The sequence below is a fragment of the Lontra canadensis genome, unplaced genomic scaffold (genome assembly GCF_010015895.1).
Source record: "Lontra canadensis isolate GAN:19392208 unplaced genomic scaffold, GSC_riverotter_1.0 scaffold128, whole genome shotgun sequence".
Classification (NCBI taxonomy): Eukaryota; Metazoa; Chordata; class Mammalia; order Carnivora; family Mustelidae; genus Lontra; species Lontra canadensis.
Genome location: NW_022631122.1, coordinates 4,362,649 through 4,386,122, shown reverse-complemented (window position 1 = coordinate 4,386,122; position 23,474 = coordinate 4,362,649). Strand labels below are relative to the sequence as shown.

Sequence of the window (23,474 nt, the reverse complement as noted above, 5' to 3'; positions counted from 1 at the left end):
CCAACGAGAAGGCAGATTCCTTGTGGTACTGGAAAACGGGCCCTGACAATGTTCGGACGGTGCTTGGAAGTCCACCTGGCGGGGATGTGATATGGGGCTTTCCTCCATCTGATGGGGAAACGTAACAGAGGTCTTTCCTGGTTCTCGTCACATCTTCACTAGCGCAGTTTTTCTTTTTACTGAAGGCTCCTGGTGGAGACCTCCCATGAGACACACATCCTGTGGGATAAGTGCGCGATACCCTGATTTTCCCAAGACCTGCTTTAAATGCTCTTTGAGGACACACAGAGGGAAGAATGGTCCAAGAGACCTCTCTCAGCACTTAACACACGCTCCTTTCCAGCGTAACCTCCTCAGCCGGGCTACGGGCTCAGTGGACAAACGTGTCAGAGCCGGGATCTCTCCAGCAGGTGGCTGGTCACCTCTGTGCCTGTGGGCCAGGCACATCGCAGGACTGTAACAGACGGACTGTCACCATGAATGCCCAAATCTTACAGCTCTGCTCTCACTACTGCGTTTCTCCATTACCCAAACCCTTCACGCCGGCTTATGCGACAACATAAGGCCTCTGGCCGAGAATGTGTATGAAAGAGATCTCCTGAGCTGTAATTGGAGAAGCAAAATTTCAGCTCAAAGTCAGATTTTTCCCTAAGACCGTGTAAGTGCACATAAGTGGAAAAAATAACATAAAAATTCAGTGCTTTATTCCAGAGGGGTTTTCTCATATTAAAGGGAAAAAAAAAATTTTTTTTCTGCAGGTTTGTCAAATTCTAAATTGTCAGGCTTGGCTGAGCCCCATGGAGATTTTTGACCCATTTGTACAGTTGGGTGTTTTTTTTCCCCCCACTTTTACAACATTTCATTCAGCCATGACCCTGAACTGAGAGCAATGAGCTTTATTTGCCCACTGATGTGTTTGTGAAAGGTTTAAATCTCCTTCATTACCTCCTTTACTGAATTATTCTTTTGCATCAAAAATATTTCTCTCCTAGAGGGGAACCCTCCTACACTGTTGGTGGGAATGCAAGCTGGTGCAACCACTCTGGAAAACAGCATGGAGGTTCCTCAAAATGTTGAAAATAGAACTACCCTATGACCCAGCAATTGCACTGCTGGGTATTTACCCTAAAGATACAAACGTAGTGATCCGAAGGGGCACGTGCACCCGAATGTTTATAGCAGCAATGTCTACAATAGCCAAACTATGGAAAGAACCTAGATGTCCATCAACAGACGAATGGATAAAGAAGATGTGGTATATATATACAATGGAATACTATGCAGCCATCAAAAGAAATGAAATCTTGCCATTTGCGACGACGTGGATGGAACTAGAGGGTATCATGCTTAGCGAAATAAGTCAGTCAGAGAAAGACAACTATCATATGATCTCCCTGATATGAGGGAGAGGAGATGCAACATGAGGGGTTAATGGGGTAGGAGAAGAGTAAATGAAACAAGTTGGGATTGGGAGGGAGACAAACCATAAGTGACTCTTAATCTCACAAAACAAACTGAGGGTTGTTGGGCAGAGGGGGGTTGGGGGGGGTTATGGACATTGGGTAGGGTATGTGCTATGGTGAGTGCTGTGAAGTTTGTAAACGTGGAGATTCACAGACCTGTACCCCTGGTGGGAAAAAAAAAATATATATATATGTTTATAAAAAATAAAATTATTAATAAAAAAAAAAAAATATTTCTCTCCTTGGCTAGTTCCAGCCACAGAGCGCCAGAGTCCTTCACTGCTTAAATGAGGTTCCAGCCTATCCAATATCTGATGTTTAAAAGAAAATTGGGGATTAAGTAGGAGGTATTAGAGTATTGCCTGCTGGAAAAACGCCAGAACGGCAAAAAAACAAACAAACAAAAAAAAACACTGCACAGAGGTCCTGAGGCGAGGGAGAGGTTAAGAACGTTTGTCTTTTACCTGTTTTAAGAGTAGAAGACTAATAACATGTTACTTTAATGACCTTCATCCCCCACTCTTTTGGCGGGGGATAATGACAAAAAAATCTTTGTCTCTGAGAAAAAGCCGTTATCAAATCCTAATGATTTTATTCATGATTTCCTGTTAATCCTCTGCAAGCAGCCAGGTTTACTAACATCTAGAAGGGCTACACCCCCTTCCCCGCCATCCCCACGTCCCCCAGTCTTTCTCTCAGAATGGCTCACCGAATTTTGCACACGTCAGTACGCAACCAAAACCCTACAAGAGGAGATTCAGCAAACTGAGGGGAGTAAATGTGGAGGAGAGCCAAAGAAGGAAATGAGGGTCACCGAGATCAGCGACGTGCAGGAGTTCTAGACGATTTGAGAGAGAAATGACACTTCTCCAAGGGTGTTCGAAGAGCAAGGAGAAAAGGTTTTGGGTGAGCGCAGATCTGGAGCCACAGAGGGGTCCAGGTCCCCCGGCCCCCTTCAAAACCCAATCTGCTACCCTTAAGTCTGTTTATATATAAAGGGATTCTTGCTAAGGTTTTCTTGGAAAGAAATTCCTGCTCCATATTTTTTTTTTTTAATTTCCCAGTAGGATGGTTTATCTTAACTAGTAGATGGATGTGGATCGGAGGGACAGAGGCGCCGAGTTTAACATCTCACTCCACACTCCCATCTCCTCTCAAGGCTACCCTCGGTGCCCGCTCTCCATCCTGCTGACGGTCCTCTCTGGCCGGCTTTGGCAAATCCACGGACACAGCCTTGACCTTCCCTCCCATCCATCCTTTCATATCCTCCTGCCGCTGCCTCTCCAGATTGTATCCTCCTGAAGGAGGTCTTCCTTGTAGCTAATTATCAGTCTGAAATTTGACCTAGTGAGAGCCTTATTTTCACCTCAGGTATTTCTTCTCTGAGGTTCAAATGTGGTTTTGTTTCGCTTTTTCTTTAGTGCAGACCCCACTGATGCAGCAGATTTTCACACTCAGCTAAAAAGAAAATAATAAATAACTAGAGGGGACTCTGCCAAGATGGCACTAGGACTTAAGGGGCAGGAAGAGAGTGAGGACTCTATTTGCTTTAGACTTTTTAGATTTGATTTAGTCTTTTCTGTAGTCCTTATTCCCCATGTTCTCTACGATGAACTCTACTAATCAGGAGGGGTAAAAAAAAATGTTACCTTTTGACAGGTTCGTAGACTGTTGGTCGCACCATGTTGTAAATGCCTGTGGGCAGGGCCAATGGTCCCCAGGTTGCCATAGCAACCAGCTCACCTTTTTCAGCCTTACCCCCGCCCCTTCCAAAGTGAATCACCTGCCTACTATCCCCAAAGGCATTTGAGATCCGGATCATCTCTACAAAGATGTTTGTCTTTTAAAGAGGAAAGTCTAGACACCTTCAAGACTCAAAGATGGAATGTCTCCTGGGGCATAGTCCGCCCCACAACGGGCTAGTGGAGAAATGCTCTGTGGCCCAGATTATAACACCTGCCAGTGGCCCACTCCTCTGCCACTCCCCCTTGGCAAAACCAAAGGAAATTTCCTCTCTGCTCTTCATTTCCCATATCTGGGGATTTCATCAGCCCGTTGAGGGTGAAGCGATGGCTTCACAGAGGCCGAGTAGGCATGTGCAGCAGAGCAATGAGCCCAACAAATGAAGAGCAACGGCTCTCCAACAAGACATACAAGTTAGTGCAGACTCTAAACTCATCCTTCCCGTAGTCCCACACACACCCTGCATGGCCTTGCTGGACCTGCTGTCAACTGGGACTTCTGGGACTCCTCATACCTGGCCGGGAGCTCCACCACTTTCTAGCCGTGTGGCCTGGGACATATGGGTTCTCGGTCCTATCACTAAGTCTTTATCTGAACAACAAAACTAATAATATCCCTTCCTCGGGAGCTGTTGAGAACATTAAATGAGATAATACATATAACGTTGATAGCTCAATGCCGGGCACATAATCAGCATTCAAATCCTATTGACTGCTAGGACTGTCATTAACAACAGAAGCAAAATCCATTTATTATTCCAACGTCCCCTCTATTGTTAGACAACAAAGTGCCAAAGGCTCAAAGGTGTGAACATATTCTTTGTGGCAGCCTCATCAAGAATAGGAGCTCCAGAGTCACAGAGCTGTTGCTGTGAATTTGAGTCCTACCAGTTCCTAGCTGTGTAACCCTCCTAAAGCTGATTAGCCAGCCTGAACTAGATTGCCATCATCTGCAAAGACTAAAGCAAAATTTAAAAAAGATTAATTACATCAGCCTCCCAAGTCTATTATAGGGGATGAATCCATAGCATAACACCGGGCACAGGACAGGTGCTCCGTGAATGATAATCCCCTTCCCCATAAGGATGACATCAAACTTCACATAGCTTTGACCAGTGACAACTGCCCAAGGGAAAGTTCCTAAATAAATAAAATATATCAAGTTTCTTCAATCTCTACGTAATGACTTCTCCCCCCAGAATATCCCACCAGCTTTACTTTGCTGCCCATCTGTCCTTAGACACCCCCATGCAGACACCCTGAGGGTCACACCTCACTTAATCCCAGGAGTGCATGCAGAAAAGCCCATACTGTAGACTCTTATTGTTCCCCTCTCTGGCAAAAGTTACCTCAGTTGGGTCCCATTACACCAACGCTTATCTAGCAGACAGGTTAGTGTCCTAAGATCCTCTTAACTGATAATGTTCTAGAGGTGACTAGCCCACCCTTGCCTTGGATAAGGCAGAGATGACTAGGAATAAACACAAGGATTCCGGGTTCCCATCACTCTTGAGAGCAAAAATCATCTTCAGTCACACAGTGGACTCTGACATTACCATCTCAAGGAATTCTTGCCTAGGGAAATTAAATAGCCTTACCGCTTCTTTCAGGAACTTCAGGAAAATCTCATTCATATAAACTACTAACAATTCAGCTTATCCTTTTCAGGATAGTAGCCCCTTCTTAGAGCAAAAGACCACTCTGCTGGGCTGATCAAACTCCCATTTACTCATCAAGGTTTGCTTCCAAACCCTCTCTGCACTGTGTCCCTCAACCCTGAGCAATTCCATCACAAACACTGCCTGATCTCTGTCAGGAATCCACACTGAGAGACCCACTTTGGACATGGCACTCCTATTCTGTAATAACCACCTGAGAACGCCACCTTTGAGACATTATTAAAACTTGAGGTATTGACAGCTAATACGCTTGCCTTTGCAACACATTACTTTTGTAGTCTTTTCAGGGAGTCAATTTAGAAGATATTTCTGGACAAAGCAGGCTTTTACCAAGACTTATAAATCATATTATATGAACAACAGGCTGCCTACTTTGCCATAATAACACCAGTTACAATTACAGAGTATTTATTTACTGAATGTTTTCTATGTGCTCAGTACTGGGCTAATCATTTTAAATGATTATCTCATCTATTTCATGAAAATGCTTTGAGATAAGCACTATTTTCCTCCTTTTACAGATGAAGGTGTAGAGGCTGAGAGAAGTCAGACAACTTCCCGAAGCCCTTAGAGCTTACAAATGACCTCTCCGGATTCCAATGGGAGTCCCCATCTGCCTCCAAAGCTTACATCCCAGACTGTTACTCCCAAAGCTTTTGATGATGAAGCGATGACAGTTTACACTTTTTTTTGTACCCAGAAGCAGCCCTTTACCTATTACCAGAATAACCAACTTCCTGAGGAAGGTTTCTGAAAGGTTACTGGAGATAAAGCCTTTTGAACACCTGAAGCCTGAGGTGTCTGAGGGGAGTGGCTTTCTGTTGATGTCACCTTGGCTCAGCCCCTCCACCCAACCCTCCCCTCCATCTTCTCTGTCCCCCCCACCAGCCCCCAAATTAGGGAGGGAGTTATTTTTAATTGGAGACTTGACAAGATTTTAAAGGTCCCAGGACGTGGCACATAGTTCCTCAGGTCACGGGAGGAGAAGTTTGGAGTCTTCCTGTCACTCAGCCCTTGACTCAACAAGGCCAGCCCGGAATTCAGGACCGGACATGAGTGTGGTCCTGCTGGGAAGGAGAGACTGAGGCAGCTCTTCCTGGCCCCTCCCCCAGACAGCTGCGGCCGTGGCTCGCTCACAGGGGAGGAGACGCCATCCGTGTACTGAGGCATAACTAATCTTAATGTCACTGATCCTGGAAGTTCTACTCGATTATCATTAGCCCAAATAAGAATAATGACACTGAATTAACTTACAGGTATATACATTTTTTTTTCCTCTTTGTAGAAGAGCTGTGTATCAGGGAACTTGACTATCAGTAAATTTTAGTTTCAGGCAAATCTTGTTTGCCTGTTGACTGCCTTTAAAAAAAGGAAGAGGCTTTTCATGAGCCCCAGAAATAGAAAGCGTTAGAGAATGTCCTTCGCAGCAGTTTTAAATCTAGAGTCTTCTACTGCTTTTGTGCGTTAATCACCAGTTCCTTCTAATACCTCTCCACAGAGACATTCCCAAACCATAGGCATTCCTCCACTCTGAGGAAATCCTCGGATTCCACACCTGCCTCTCCCACGGGTCCTCGGCGGGAACCAAGTCTAAGGAAGGGCGTCGGGCTGTGATGCTAGAGGAGGGGGCACCACCACCATCGCGGACACACTCAGAACACCAAACTCCTCCGGTTCAGTACTTGGCATCCCACGAGAAGGATCAATCACATCCTGCGCTTTATCCATTCCGAGGCTTGTGTTTTTTTTTTCCCAGGTTAGCATTTCCAAAATTAAGTGCCTCTTACCAAAAACGGTGTTGCAATTACAACTGGTGGCGTTTTTTCACTCCATGGCACATAAAAAGTGGTGCATCTTACAGTCAACGACAGCTTAGATTTGAGGAACTATGATTGATTTTTCAACATTATTAGTTTGAAAACTATCTGAAATTTGTTCTCCGCAAGGGGTTATCACTTGAGAGGTTTGTTGTGCATCAGCAAACGTGCAGAGGCATTTTGTCCTGAAAGCCAGATCCTGCGGTGGTGAGGCACTCGGTAAACTGTCAACTAAAACCAGGCTCATTCACCCAAAACCCAAGGCACCACCATTCATTCGTTCAACAAACACTTGGCAAGTACTGTGTGCCAGCATGGGCCAGGCACTATTATAGGCACAGGAGTCCTACAGCAAGGGATGAGATAGACCATGTCTCTGCTATTCAGGGGCTTGTTTCCCATGGCAGGGAGTGGTGGGGGGCAGGGGCAGAGATGGAGAGCCACAGATCCAAGTAGTGCAAAGAAAATATAGGTAATTTCAGAAAGTGGACAAGTGCTATGTTGCTAATAAAACGGTAATGGTAGATGTGGCGCTTGGGGGCTCAGTCAGTAAAGCATCCGACTCTTGGTTTTGGCTCAGATCTTAAATCTCAGGGCCCCAGGATTGAGCCCCACGTTGGGCTCTACGCTCAGTGGCAAGTCACCTGAGAGTCTCTCTCCCTCTGCCCCTCCCCAGCTCACATGCACGCTCTTCCTCATTCTCTCTGTCTCTCGCTCCCTAAAATAAATCAATAAATCTTAAAAATAATTTTCAAACGGCAATGGTAGAGTGACCAGGGGACAGCTACTCCAGACTGAGTGGCCAGGGAAGACCCTTTGAGGAGAGGATATTAGTACTGAACCTGAAAGATAGGAAGAAATCAAGAAACAGAGCTCTGGTGGCAGCAAATTCCAGAAATCCTGAGAGCCCCAGCAAGTGGAAAAGTGCAAAGTTGGTGAGTACAAATAAAGTCTGCAGCTAAAGCCAGGTAAAAAAAATTGAGGGAGAACAATAGGGGATTACTGCAAAGGAGGGCAGGGATCAGAATGCCTGACCTCCACCACTTGGACATTCATCATGGTAGGTTCTGCAAAAGTGGAGGGGGGTACATCGCGCTGATATTTTCCCTCACTCTCCTTTTGGTTACTTGTTTATGGCATCTCTGCAAGAAAGCCCTTAGGAATGACCATCTTTGCCTAAACCTAAATGTTTCCAGTTTTCCTGTCCATCCAGAGTTTTGAGTCTACACTTCAATAGGGAAAGAAGTACTTGTAAGGCCCAAGACAAGCCACTGTCCCCTCTGGGTCCCTGCAGAAAACCTTCCTGGTTTGACTGTCTTTCCACTGTCAACTTATCCGTTGACACTTGACAAAGAAAACCAGGATTAACACCAGTTAGGAGAAAGCTGAGGCCTTCCCCACTGCCTTCCCCCGTGGACTGATACGAGAGATATCAGTCTGTCGGCGGCATCCCCTGCTTCTGGCTGGGAACAGACTGTCGGGGAAAACGCACCTGCCAAGCCCTGCAAACATAGCCTGCGACAGGCTTATGCTGCAGTACGCCTCCGGGCCAGGAGGGGGCGCCAGAACCTTGTGCTCCCTGGTTCCAACCTGACTCCGGTCCCCCGTGATCCAATCTGGTCCTCTCTCCTACCACCCAGACTGTGTCCACAGTGGCCTCTATGCCTCCAGCTGCCTCCACGGCCCAACATCTTGCTAAAGCACCACAAGGAGGCCGCCATCACCCCCTATTAAAAAAAAAAAAAAAAAAAAAAAAAAAAAGAAAAAGGGGGGGGGAAACCCCAAAACGGGGGGGGCCCCGGGGGGGGGGCGGGGTCTCTGGGGGGGCGGGGGGGGGGGGGGGGGGGTGGCAGTGGTTGCCACGATGTGTGCCCCTAAGACTGGGGGAGGGGCTAAGGGAGAGGGTAAAAGGGATCTCTAACTCCCGTTGCCACCAGAGCAGCCTCATTGTCATCCGTGTTTGCGCAGTGCTTCTGCACAGGATTTCGATTAGGCCAAATTTTATTTCTTAATTAATTTAAAAAAAAAAGATACGAAATCTTGGGCAAGTCAGTCAAACCCATTGGGCCCCAATGTTTTCCCTACGGAAGTTTCTCAACCTTGCACTACTGCCTTCCGGGGCTGGACAGTATTCTTCCCCGGCGAGGGGGAGCTGTTCTGTGCACTGGAGAAGGCTCAGCAATACCTGGGCTCCGCCTCCCAGAGATGCCCCAAGAGCCCCAACCCCACAGATGCGGCCACCAAAACCATCTTCAGACCTCGCTAAATGGCCCCTCTGGGACAAAACTCCCGTTGAGAACCACTGCTATACTACAGTTAAATATTTACCTGTCTTGCAAGACCGTGAAGATTAAATGGGATCATACATGAAAAGGTGCTTTGTAAACTGCTAATACCAGACGCCTGTAGGAAGCACCGGACTCACACCTCGGCATAAATGAATAATTGTACAGTCAATCCTGAATGTGGTGAAGGAGCCCTTGTGCCCCTTCAGAGTGGGGAAATGTTTATCTTTTTGTCTGTCTCTTTAAATCTCTGCGATACTCTATCTTTGTCGATCCATAGCCAGTCATTCATTACGCCAGGATGATACAAGTTCTAAAATCTGAAACACTGAGAGCTCAGCAATCCTGAATGTTAACCCCTGATTCCCTAGACTGGAAAGGAAATGAGGGTATGTGGGTCAACTGAACGGGCCAATTCATTCAATGATGCTGCATTCAATGAACAGCTTCTAGAGGGAACAGAGGCTGAAAACAGCTATGCATCATTCGGATGCTCGGGCAGATGTAAGATGAATTTACATTGCAACAAGCTTTATGCTTTTATGGGACCGATTCCTGAAACTCCCAGGATTTTCCAAAATGGTGGTGATAGGAAAGTGAGAAATGATCTTTACAGAGATTTACTAAGGTCTAGTGTTATATTCCCCCCCACTACATGTCCAGCACCTTTTTTAAATCTTACCAGATCTCCTTGGAGGGTATCGTGTTCCCTGCCTTAAGGATGAGATGGGTCCAGCACAGTCACTAAGCAATGCACCTCGAGAGGCTCAGACTGGAATCCACAGTCTCCTGAGAGCCAGCTTTGAGACCACAGGGCAAACACTGTTCTCCACCAGGTCTTATCCCCTCAGACAGTAAGAGGTTTGAGCTTTTAGCAAATACACACCCTTCATACGTGACCCTGAGCCTCCCTGAGGAGGCCTTCGCACTGTTGGCAAAGGAACATCGTGGCCCAAACCTACAGGCAGATCATCAAGCCAGAGAGAAGGTTCTGGATACAGAACTAGTCTTACATGACCGCCTGAGTCCAAGACCACCTCTTATAAGACAGTATCCCGCATGGTGTAAGAACCGGGACCAGTTCCAATATTTTATGTAGCCAACACTTTTGTGTCCAGCAGGAAAAATTCAACACCACGTGCACATCCATTGGATGCAATACTGGTACCGTGAATGGCCTGGCTGTCTTGGGAGGCTCACCATCCTGCCCGAACTACCAACCATGATAATCTCCACCGGCTGCTCAAACTCTCCCATTTAATGAGACCGGGTTCAGCTGTTTAATTAAGTCTCTTAATCCCAAGAGCCTTCAAAGTTCCTCCACTAGGGCTCCATAATGAACACAACATTTTGGATCTTTCCGAGTCACATCAGCCCTTCCTTAGGACCACCACATAGTAAAAACGAGCAGACTCTTCAAACTCCCTGAAGGGCATGTCCACACATCTTAAAACCACAATCTCAGACAACAGACTGAGCTCTGAGAGTGTCCTGTGAATAATTATTTCAGAAGTTTTCAAACTTGATTCCTTTAAGCTCCGAGGACCTTCCACGGAAGTTTCTCGGAGGCAATCAAGAGCCACAGAAGGGAGTTATACAATAAGTAAGTCAAGGGGATAAAAAGTAGAGCATAGGGAATATGACCAATAATATAGTAATGACGTTGGATGGTGACAGAGGGTGACTGCCCTCATCACGGCGAGTACTGCATGACGTACAGAATTGTGGAATCACTATGTTGTACATCAGAAACCAACAGAAGAGTTGGCAACTACACTCCAATAATAAACAAACAAATAAATAAAGCAAGCCAGGGAAAGAGGGGGTAGCAAGGGAGAGACAGGCCATCATTCGTCAGGACCTCCCCTTTCTGCTTCTATTTTATCTGCTGAAGATGTGTCATTTCCTCAATTCTTTTTTTGGGGGGAGGGATCTTCTTCTAAGTCATTCTCAAACTACTCATCTTGTGGAGCCCTCCCATTTTTGCAGAGCTGAGCTGAAATCAAGTGCAACGATGAAGAAGTAATTTAAGAGCACACAGGGCATCAAAAAGCAGAGTCTAGGTTTCCCCAGTTTCATGTGGAAGGCACAGATCAGCTTTGAAAGATAAAGGTTTTCTGTTTTATTCTTTTAAAGATTCTATTTATTTATTTGACACACAGAGAGAGACAGCGAGAGAGGAACACAAGCATGGGAGCCCGATGCGGGGCTCGATCCCAGGACCCTGGGATCATGACCTGAGCTGAAGGCAGACATTTAACTGACCGGGCCACCCAGGCACCCCAAGGTTTTCTGTTTTAGAGACAGTCATAACTGAATTCAAATCCTAGCTCTCTGCTGACCTTGTTGGGGACCTTGGGAAAATTCATGAACCTTTCTCACTATACCTCCCTTGTATGTAAAATGGGCATGGAAGGTGCCTAGTAAGTGCTGGAGCTCTGTAATCAATAGTCATGATCACTGTTCCTTGAAAGTACTCTGGCCCTTTGCACTGACATGCTGCTGTGTTGGGCAACTCTCAGCAGATCCCAGTCCATTCTCTTTCCACACCCCACCCAGCTTCCTACGTCCTGCAGGGGCGGCAGTGAACAGTTAAAGAAGCAGATTATTAAGTGGATAAGGGATGCTTGCCGGCCGTGGGAAGGCAGACAGGCATTTCCTTTAAGTGGTGCCTTTGGCCTTGGCGGCAAAAGCGAGGAAGATAGAGGTTGTCAGGAGGGTGTGAGGGTGTGAGGGAGATGGGGAAAGATAACAGCAAGATTCGCTGCTGCTCTCCAGAGGCAGCCCTCAAAAAAGCTGCTGGGGCTGCTCCCTGCCCTCCATAAGTCCTGCTCAATCATGCTCACATCACTGGGGATGCAACAAATTCCAGCGGCTTTTCCAACCCAGGGCTCCGCTCACCCTGCCTCCTCCAGCTCCCTTAAATAATGGCTGAGCAAATGCCTCTGAGACCATCTTCAGCTAATTTCCTTCAAGACATGCAAGCTGCTAACACTGGGAAGTACAGATAGTGTGGAATAGCAAATATGGCCAAAATTAGATTAAAATAACCTCCTGATAAACAAATTACTCACTGAAAATAAATATTCCACTGCGGCGGCCAAGATAACTAAAAGAACAGCACCACCACATGGCAAGAAGTGGAACTACACATGCTGCCGTCTGGCCAGTCCACGTCTGCCCACCCAGCTCCAGCGGAGTCTGACCAAGGGGGCAGTGAAGGGGAGCACGGGGGAGAGGCAGTATCCCTTCAGCTTAAACCTCAACAATATTTTATGTACTTGTGCAAACGATAGAAATATTTGGCAGGGAGGTCTGAACTTTGAGCCAAGGTAGGGGAGGAACAATGTGCCAAGTTGAATGCAGCATGACATAATGGGAGTCTATGATTCTTCCTGTCCCAGTTCCCTTCCTCTCCCTCACCCCATCATTCATCAGGTTCGCCCTGATGCTCTGCCTCACAGCAGAGACTCTGGCCCTTGGCACAGCCATGCTGCTGTGTTGGGCCACTCTTAGCTGGTCCCATTCCGATGCTTATATGGGATGGGTCCATGCACTGCTCTTTTCTCAACTAAATGGCAAATTCTCCCGCCCCCCCCCAAAATCCTTCAGATACTTAGAAAGTATTTATGTAGCTGCCTTTCAGCTGTTGGTCTCAATAAGCCTATCCTTGTTATTCTCTTCTTGGAAGGCACAGGGCTCAGGCCCCAGGCATCAAGACAGGCATGGTGGTCCAGCCCACACGCAGTGTGCGTTACACAAGCTCCCCAAACCCTAGGCCTTATGACTGTAAAATAGGGATGATAATGCCTGCCTCATAGGCTAAATGTATAGAATCGTTGACACACTAAGAACTCAATAAACTGTAGACATCTGCGTTGTCATTTCAATCGGGCCCTGTGATGGATGTAGCTTGTTATTCTGCACTCATACCAAGTCGATTGCAGCAGTCCATCCCGGTGCGACAAATGCAAAGATCTATCAATATTATTTGAAGCAGATTTTTGGTTCATCACAGAAATATACTGCACGCTTCTCCAAAAGATATGGCGGAAGGAGAGACATCGAGTCTATAATCACACCACAATTTGATTCTTTCCGGGAACAGGAAATGGGCTGGCCTCTTCACAAATGTATATTGAAAAAAAAAAAAATCAAGAAGCTGGAATCCTTTCTCCAGCAACATTAATGTGTTTGCAGCAGCTCTGGGCACAGCCCAGTGCAAAATATGGAGAATAGAGTAGGGACTCCCAACCCTCATGGAGCTATACCCGGTAGGAAAAATGCATACACACATACACATAGGCAAAGATACAGGAATCATTCATTACAGTATGGTTCGTTCTTAGGAGAGTAAAGACAAGGTTCTATAAAAAGGTTTAACAGGGCATCTAACGCTGGGCAGAGGTGGGGTGGGGGGTGTAGTATTCGGGAAAAAACCCCAGACAGAGGTATTTGTGCTGAGATCTGAAGAAGGAGCCAGTGTCATCCAGGACAGGAACCTTTCAAAGTCTCAGAGATCTGGGGGCAGGGGGTGGGGTCACCCCCTCTCTCTGCTCTTCAGTTTCCCTGTGTGAAAATGAGATGGGCGGGCGGGAGTGGATGATGCCAATAGTTTTCTGGGATATAGACAACACTGTATGATAATCACCAAACTTGCTAGAAGATTTTATCTTAATTATTCCAACCACTAAAAAGAATTGATAATTATGTGACAGGATAGAGGTGCAAATTATTGCTATAATGACAATTATATTACAATACATAAAGGTATCAAGTCAACGTGCATTATTACATTTATACCATGTTTTATGATGCCAAGTATATTTTAATTTAAAAAAAAAAGATCAATCTTTGCCTGGGTTCTCAAGGGCCTTGTATTTTTGTCAATGTGTCTGTGAGGCCATCTTGGGGGAAAAGCAGTGAAAATGGACAGACAGGGCTCTGAGCTCTCTACAAAAAAAAAAAAAAAAAAAAAAAATTGAATACCACTGCACTAAGCAACCTCAAAGGTTTTTTCCAGCTCTGTCTGACCCCATGGCCCTTGCCCAGTAACAGAAGAGGAAATTACAGGAGGACAGACCGCATGGGACACAGACGGTACATGTGAGTCCCCCAAAGGCTGTGCTGACCCACTGCTACTTATGTGTCATCACAGGATCACAGGAATCACAGTGCCAACCATCCTACAATACAGACCGTCATTCTGAGAACTCCTTGGAGCTCCTATAAGTCCTACAAAATCCTCAGGTGGGTCCATCTCAAAAATGGCTCATTCTTTGACATTTTGGAGCAAAGCAACTGTCTGGCCCTCATGCCCTCCCATCACTGCCCTGCTGACAGCCAGGCCTTGGCAGACGTGGTCACTGAGAACATGAGGGTGTAATCTACAGGGTCAGGGCTCTGGGCACTGGAAGGCCCTCCCTTCCCACATTCCCAGCACAACAGGTGGACAGCCCGTTCCAGGAGCCAGCCGGCCAGAACATTAACTAGGAAGACGTGTGACAAGTGTCACCTCCCTGCCAAACCTCCCATTAGCACCCTCATATCTTTCCCTCCCTCCACCTCATCCCCCTTCCTTTATTAACTTACTTTCCTATTTCTACCACCTTCCCCACGCCCTCACTTCTGCCAACTTCCAGACTCCTCTAGAGGCTAATTCTTAAGTTAGGGAGTAGTCTGAAGTAAAACCATTCTCTTCTTCTTGAGACTTAGAGCCTGGACCAGGAGGTGTAGCAGGTGATTCCTTGTTGTGGGAATGTGACCTTTAAATCTGAGCAGCAAAGTTAACACTGAGGCATGACCTAAAGGTTCGTGGCTGGAGCCAGTGCAAATCAGGAAGCGGGAGACCACTGCCACACGCTCATTCAAGTGCCATTTCCAAGGGCCGCAAGTTTTCAACCCTGTGTTTATACCTAATGCTCATGGAAGGGGTGTTAAGGAGAGAAAAGAGAGAGGAAGAGGTGAGGCGGGGGGGGGGGGGGGTAGAGCAGACAGTGAGAAAAGGAAAAGAGGATGAGGGGAAAAAGGAAAACATATGGGGTACAGGCAGAGGGAAAGGCAGACAGGAGGCAATGCACAAGATGGAGAGAGACAAAGGACAATATGTTGCTTGGGCTTATTAGAGGAAAAAAAATTGCCTGCACTAGAAGCACTATTTCTTAATCAAAGCCTTTATTAAGTTTTGGTAATGAAAAGCTAAGTGTTTTTGCGTAGGCTAACGCATCAAAGGGTAACACTTTCTGCACAGGGAAACTGAAGTAGGGTTTGTGCTCCTGTGAGTAGAGTGGGGAAATGGATGCCATGAACGGTGTGGGATTTGGATTAGACCATTCTAGCCCCTGCGCGTACAGAAAGGTCCCTTGAATGGGCAATGACTTTTCATTGTTGGGAGTCCTAAATTGCGGAGACAACTGGAATAGCAGTCTGGGACGCCCAAGCTTATTCTGCCTGCTATCGCTCAGGAAGGGAAAGAGACAAAAGATGTCTTCTGGATTGTTTCCCTCTTCTCGCCACCCACATACCCTACACTGGCTTCTCGTACAGTAGCTATGGGATGGAAGACAGCTGAGGCTACTCAACAAGTGTCCTATGCAACCCAGGTGCTCCTTCCCTCTCTTTTTGTGGCTAAGGTGGGCAAACTCCAAGTTGGTCCTGCTTTCCCTGATACTGGTGGGCATTGCCTCCAGCCACTCTCTATACCCATTAGGTATAGAAAGGACCCTACTGGCCTCAGATGCCCAAGCCCACCCAAGTTTATTGCCACAGAAGCAGTGACTGCCCTCAAGGTAGAAAGATACTTCCTTCTGGCTTTATTTTGACTGAGGAATGTGCCTTCTTTGTGAAGCAATCACAGAGATACATTACAGGGCCAACTTTTACACAACAAGCAAGCATTAAGACCAGACTAAGCAAAAAAACAAAAACAAAAAAAAAAAAACCCAAAAACAAAAACCAGACTAATCATTAGCTGAAAGGATTATGCATTTAGAACTAAAGGGTCATGGGGCGCCTGGGTGGCTCAGTGGGTTGGGCCTCTGCCTTCGGCTCAGGTCATGGTCTCAGGGTCCTGGGATCGAGCCACGCATCAGGCTCTCTGCTCAGCGGGGAGCCTGCTTCCCTTCCTCTCTCTCTCTGCCTGCCTCTCTGCCTACTTGTGATCTCTGTCTGTCAAATAAATAAATAAAATCTTTAAAAAAAAAAAAAAAAAACTAAAGGGTCACAGAAACATTCCCAGATATCCATTGCCAGATGGTAAGGGTTTGAATTTTAGGCAGAAACTGACTTCCTGAAATTAGGTCCAGCTGAAAACAAACTCGCCTGGGATCCAAACTGACAGACACTCCATGTCAGGTCTTAACTGTGCATGAAGACCATACAAAGCAACTAGAGAATTCCATGACATTCCCTTGCCGCACAGCAGCCCCAGCCAATGTGGAGCAGCACCATCCTTGCCCAGACCCTCTATGCCACACGACACTTGGCTTACGCTGGTAAAACCAAGATGGCGACTACCTGGTGTTCTGTCACTGCTCCTCCCCAATCCATGAGAAACTTTGCTATTTAAACACCTTTCCTGCTGAGCTCAGATATGATCTCAGAATCCTTCCACCCACATGTGGGAGCTGGCACGTGTAATGGAAACTATTTGCCCTCCTTGTTCTAAGATCTTCTAGATCTTTAGAACCTATTCCTTCCCAAGTAATTTCTGCATTTCCACAAGTGACCTTCTGCCATCAGTTTTTTTACCTCTTTTAAACCCATAGGAATAAGACCAAAGCTGGGGAATTCAAGATTAGTTATGCAAGAAGAACATTTCTATGAGATACCAATAAAGTATCTGAGGAGAGATTATCTGAAACCTTGAAAACGCCTTCAATTCACGGGTTTGGTCCCATCTACATCTGTGATTTTCAATGGGAGGCAATTCTGACCTCCCAGGGCACATTTGGCGGTGTCTGGAGACAATTTTGTTCTTTCTAATTGAGAGTGCTACTGGCATCTGGTGAGTCAAGGTGAGGGATGCCGCTAAACCATTCCAAGTGCATAGGACAGGCCTCAACAACCAAGAATTAACCAGTCCAATCTGCAAGAGTGTCAAGGTTTAGAGACCCTGAGATATATGATGTCAGAGTACTCAGAGATTGAAAGAATGTTAGAGAACCTCTCATCCAATTCTCTCACATTATAAAGAACCTAAGATCCAGAGAAAGTCTGTGCAGACGACTAAGCAGAATTAGCAAATAACGCCATACACCCTTCTGATGGGATGATAAAACCCGTTTTATATGTGGAGGACAGCAGGCTGTCAGGTCCCCAAGAGTCTATTAGTATAGTTAAGTAGACATCAGAACAACAAATGTTAAGATCATTGGTTCTACGTGTGGGTTGTTGGGTTCAGGTAGTACAGGGGAGTACTGCCATTTTCATACATGTAAGTATCATTCATTCATTTTATCCATTCATATATATTCCTTCAGAAATCATTCATTCATTTTAATGTTTAGTCCACACCTTTTTTCCTAGCTTTTCACTGTGCTGACACAAATAATTCAGCGACCTACAAAGATGGCCTTTGCCTATAAAAGTTGTTTTAAGATTCATTTATTGATTTGAGAGACAGTGATAGCAAGGGGAGGGGCAGAGGGGTAGGGAGAGAAGTCCTCAAGCAGACTCCCCAATGAACGCAGACCCTGACCCAAGGCTCCATCTCAGGACCCCAAGATCATGACCTGAGCCGAAGTCTACAGTCAGTCGCTCAAGTGACTGAGCCTCCTGGGCGCCCCAGAGAAAGTTTTTTGGAGGAAAGGTCTGGACTGAGCTCTGAAGGCAAAGTAGAAGTCAGAAACTTTTAAAGCTGGTCCCTAGTACAGCGTGCTCAGTTTGCTGTGAGCAGCCAGTGTGCCGGAAACCTGGCTACGTGTTCTAAGCCTGAATTAGTTGTTATGTTGTCACTGCTTTTTGGTTTCCTTGAGTCCATGCCCGGTGCCTCATATGGAAATAGTTAATAACAGGCATGTGCCTGCTTTCAGATTTCCACACATGGTAGGTACATTGTGTCTCAGGACACTGTATGCTGAGGTGTGTGTGTGTGTGTGTGTGTGTGTGTGTGTGTGTGTGTATATGTATATATATATGTATATACATATATATATATATATATATATGGAATCAGCTTTTCTCCAGTCTCAGGGCTCTGTTCCTATGAGACATGAAGGCCTCCACCACCTAGATTGCACTGGCTCCCTAGGCCCCTCTCAGCTCCCTTCCTTCCTGCAATCCCAGAACTCTTCCAGCACCAAACACTTGGTATCATCACCAGGAATGGCAGGACAGATAACTAACAAGAACCAAGATGCCAGCCTGAAGCAGGTTCCTTCCTAACCTGCCCGTAACCCACAGGTAACACCTCCTCTTCCCTCCTATCTCAAGGGCTGTGACCTCTCACTCTGCCCTCCCCCAAGCTGTACGAAACCCCTCCATTGCACCTGCAGGCCCCAGAGCTGTGAACACGCCTGTGTATTGTATCATGTTCCAAATGACCACATGAATTCAAGCTTTAATTTCTTCTTTTTCTTCAGCCTACAAAAGGAAGTGCTACATGACAGCGCTCTTTCTCTGTGCTGAGAGTTGACAAAGATCTATGGTTGGGGGAGAAGGTGTTATTTTTATTTATTTATTTATAAGTTTTATTAAAGTTCACCTATTACCCACAGGCCTCAGGCTCCCTATAGAGAAACAAATATCACAACTGAAGGAACGGGTTTCCAAGGCTCCAAATTAAAATAGATGAAAAGGTAAGGAGGGGAAAAAAAAATAAAAACGTTACACTAAGACTTCTTTGCTCCCAAACGCATGGTGCCTTCTCTTATACTGCACACGTGAAATTGACTCTCAATGTAATTAGACCAGGGCTACCAGGCCAAAAAAAAAAAAAAAAAAAAAAATCTTCAAATTATTCAGACCCCCAGAGCTATTCTTTTGCAATCACTCAAGTGACTGAGAAGAGAGCCAACTTTTTAATATAAACTTGTTATTAGAATCTACACTGTCCAAACGATTCCCAACACCCACCTGCCCAAGAATACAGAGTCATGAACTGGGATCAGAAGCAGAAGCAAGAGTCCTGCTTCCCACACGCCCAGTGTCATCACCTTTTCTTCTACAGAACAATCCTGCTAGAACGGGACCTTATTCCAACAGTGCTCCTGTCAGAAGGAACTGAAGAGTTCCTCGGGCCTGCAGAGGACAACACACTCCCTTTAGAGCAAGCCGCCTCGAGGGCATTGCACTCACGCACACCCCTACAGACAGATGCTCACTCTCTCGTTGCAGCCTGGCACTTGGAACAGCCATAACCCCTCTCTGTGTCACCCCCGAAGACCCAGGAATGGCTCTATTGCCTTCCAGGTTGAAAATGAGCCATGGAGACACAGAGAGCATCTCTCACGGAACTCGGAGGGAAAGAAATGACCCCTTTCCAGAAGAGGTGCTTACTGGATTCCAGCAGTACTGCCAGGACTTCAGCGGCTGCCCTGGGGAAAGAGAAAGAAAAGTGAAAAAGTCAATGTTCGATGGTCTTTTTGTCAGCCCATGGATCCCAAAGCCAGCAGGCTCATTGCTGCCACCTAACAGCCGCATTATTAACCACGGAGCAGGCATGCTATTGATTGCACCACTGACCATTAAAGAGGCACAAAGACAGAAATTGCTCCAAGCAAAGTGTCTGTCTTGAAAATGGGTCTCAGGAGTCCCGGCTGCTGCTGAAAATACCTTCCCCTCCCCATCCTGCCTCCCCCCTTCCGCCACCTTCCTTACCCTACGCTTCTTGTATTTCTGTTGTACATCCCTGCCAGGGCTCTTGTTAGTCTCTTGGTTTCTACTTGGGAACCCTGGCGACTCTGGAGGGTGGGCTGGGAGGGGCTGGGACGTGGGCTGAGTGAAAGCGCTGCAGTGAGAACTGCTTCAAACACTCGTGGCCCTGGGGACACACAGGAAAACATTCACAGGTTGGAAAGCAGTGCTGGTTCCTTACGTGGGGGGTGAGGGGGGCAGTTATGTCATGATTTTTCTGTTTCATCCCATGGAAGAATTTCACAACCTTTGCAGCAATGGGAGACAGATGAGAATGAAAATCCTTTGGCCCATGTCTTCGTGACTTTTCAGTTTGTACCCTGAGCCTGAGAAGGTCATACAAAGACCCACTCACTGGACAGAAGAAAACTTCAAGGTTAAGGACACAATGGTGTGATTCTGGAAGGGAAAGTTTATTGCTTGTTTGGTTTTTTTTTTTTTCTTTTTTAAGAAAAGGAGTATTCTGCACAGTTCTAGTAACTCATTCTTAAGGCCTGTTAAAGAGTGATCTGTTTCCCCACCAGCACCCCCAACCCTGAGTACTGGGGGAAAGGTCAACCAGGCTGGATCACCCTTCCAAGATTACAGACATGTAGACAGAGTGGGACCCCCCCATCCAGGACCCGCACTTCCCACCCCTGTTCCCTGCACACCTGTTATTCTCCTGAGTCTCCCACACTGGCCCTGCCCTGATCTCTGCCCACTTGATGAACGACACTCCTCTTTGCAATGTATTATCTAATACTGAGCAACAGAGAGGCAGTAAAAATAAAAATAATGAGTTAAACTAAACTAAACTGAAATAAAAATCTAGCAGTTAGACATCAGGGCTACCCACAACCGACAGAAGAATCCTATGGTATCAGTGTCTGGGACTCACCAGCCCCAATGCAAACCCACGGCAGGGGTGACCCCCAGCTCCGAGAGAGCAGCACAACCACACAGCACTTGGCAAGAAGGTGAGGCTGGTTGTCACCGATGGGCCATTTCATTTATCCTTCCCAATCATGATTTCTTCTAATCACCTTTCGGCTTCTTCAGCCCCTCTCTTTATAACCCCACATGATCTGGCAACCATGAAATTTAAGAAGAAACATACTGAAGGACCCCTGGATGGCTCAGTTGATTAAGTGTCTGCCTTCGGCTCAGGTCATGAGCTCAGGATCTTGGAATCGAGCCCAACACTGGGCTCCCTGCTCAGCAGGAAGTCTGCTTCTCCCTTTCCCTCTACCCCTTCCCCTGGCTTGTGCTCTTTCTCTCTCTCTCTCTCAAATAAATAAATAAATAAAAATCTTAAAAAAGAAACACATGGAAAGAGTAACTGCGAGGCCCAAGGCAGTGTGCAAATCTAAGAGCCACAGTATACAAGGCCAGGGTTGGGCTGGTGCAAGAGGAAAATCAGTCCTGAGGGTCTGGTGGGTAGTAAAGTGGCCACATCAAGGGGGTCAGCAGAGAAGGAAGCATGGAAAGAAAATACCCAGCCCCATCCCGGATCACAGGCCCGGTCTGTGAGGTGACCCTGCGTTTCTGACTTGCACAGCACTTTTGTTTTGGGGAGTTCGCTGCAGAAGTAATGATCCGTTAGATCATAGTTTTATGAGGGACACACGAGAGGTGGGGAGGGGTGGGCAGCAGGCAGACCAGTCAGGACAACGTGAGGCGACAAGGCCAACAGACAAAAGGGTGGCGTGGAGGGAGAATGGAGAAAGAAGGGTTGAAGGGAAGCTTGGAGCCTGGCTGCTGGAAGCGGGAGGCTCCCGAGTGCCATGCTTGGCGGGCTGAATCACAACTTTCATGCCAGCAGGTAAGTTACGTGCACACAAATGTCGGAGAGTGACTGGTGGAGTGGACAGCATCAGTGCGGCTTGGTTACCCTCTGATGCTGACCAGAAGATTCGAGGTGACTCCCAGATCCAAACCCTCTAGAGAATACCTAGTAGCATGACAACCTAGCAAATAATTACGAATCCAGACAGTCACATTATATGGCAGGAAATACATGGTAACTGTCGTAGTAGTCAAAGAGGCGAGGCTGATTCCTGAGTAACAAGAAAAGATTTCCTTCTTCTCAGCTCCTAATTGGGGATCAATACATAATGCAGTGTGGGGCGCCATTAGGGCAGTGATGGACATAAGGTTTGAGACCATAACCCAGTATCCTAAAGAGATCAGGTGTAAGTCCATAGGTAATAAGCCACTGGATTCTTTTTTTTTTTTTTTTTTTTTATCAAAGGGTGGTGGCAAGGATGGAAAAGTGAGGTGAAGGTTATAAGCAAAGAATTCACAGGACTTGAGGACAGGCTAGTTGTGGAGCGCAAAGTAAAGGGAACAGCTGGTGACGGCCCAAGATGCTTAGTCCACGTAAACAGGAGAACAAGAAAGACATTAATCAGCTAAGGAGAGAAACAGAGGTGTTGAGAGAAGATAATCATTTCAATCTGGGACATCCTTAGCTCAGGATGATGGGCACAGAGCTACATGGAACTTCTCAGAATCATGCTAGAAGCACAAATACAGAATTCTCAAGAGATCTGGTACTGGGGATAAGATTCAGGAGTCACTCTAGTAGCAATGACCCTTGAAGCCAAGGGAACAGACAATATCTGTGAAGAAATGCAGTACAGGGTTGGCCCCCAAAGCATCTATGTTAAAAGTCTCAGAGAATATGCAGTCAAGGAGGTAGGAGAAGAGGGGATGAGGGGGTTCTGTTTTGAAACAAAAAAGTTTACCAGTCAGGAGAGGTCCCTGGAGATAAACGAGTCCCCACCCCCAAAACATGGAGAAACAGAATGACCAAATCCTCTCTTGGAACTGAAATATTCTGTAACTCAGATGGCTTTGATCTAGAAATTGCCACCTACAGAGTTTATCGATATTGTTGTTTAATAAATTACCACAAACTTAGCAGTTTCAAACAGTACTCATTTATCTTACAGTTTCCATGGGGCAGGAATCCATGGCTTAGCTAAATTCTCTGTTTACAGTCTTATGGGCTGTAAGCAGATGGGGACTCGGCCAGGGCTGAGTCTCCATCTGAAGGCTCCGCTGGGGAAGGGTCTGCTTCCCCCCTCAACCCCCTCTCGGAGGTTGGCAGTGTCATTTCATTGCAGCATTGGTGCTGAGGCCCCTGGTGTCTTGCTGTCTGTTGGCTGAAGACCATTCTCGGCTTCTAGAGGCTACCTGCAATGTGGGCTTCCCCAACACGAAAACTTTCTTCACCAATAGGGAGAGTTACCACAGTGCGTGTGTCAACAAGACAGAGTCTTGAACAACACAACATCATCACAGCACAAACATGTCCTCACTTTTCTCATATTCTTTGGGTTAGAAGCAAGTCCCAGGACCGCCCCCCCAGCACTCCAGGGGAGCAGAATACCAGGAGATGAGATCATGGGGTGGAGGGTGTCTTCAGTTACATGCACCACACAAAGCTTCTCGCAGTCATTAGCATTCAGGTACCAGGATCCTAATATTCTCCACACCAAGCCAGGACCCTCCCCAGTCCTCCCCTTCCCAGAGAACGTAATACTACTTTTTGAGAAACTGAGCTTACATCTTCCTTAGCCACCTGACCTCACCACCTAAGTCTGGGCACACGCTCAAACTCCTCCATTTTGACGTCTAGACTGCTCTT

At 46.5% G+C, this 23,474-nt stretch overlaps 1 protein-coding gene across 1 annotated transcript in view; it reads right to left on the bottom strand.

The window, feature by feature from the left end:
- AGBL1 (ATP/GTP binding protein like 1) overlaps window positions 1–23,474 on the bottom strand; it is a gene marked incomplete at its 3' end in the record, with an annotated part of 181,941 nt that overhangs the window by 42,579 nt on the left and 115,888 nt on the right. The window contains exon 6 of the mRNA XM_032842369.1: window positions 19,484–19,521. Within this exon, the coding sequence (XP_032698260.1) occupies window positions 19,484–19,521 (38 nt within the window). The remainder of the gene's footprint in view (window positions 1–19,483; window positions 19,522–23,474) is intronic.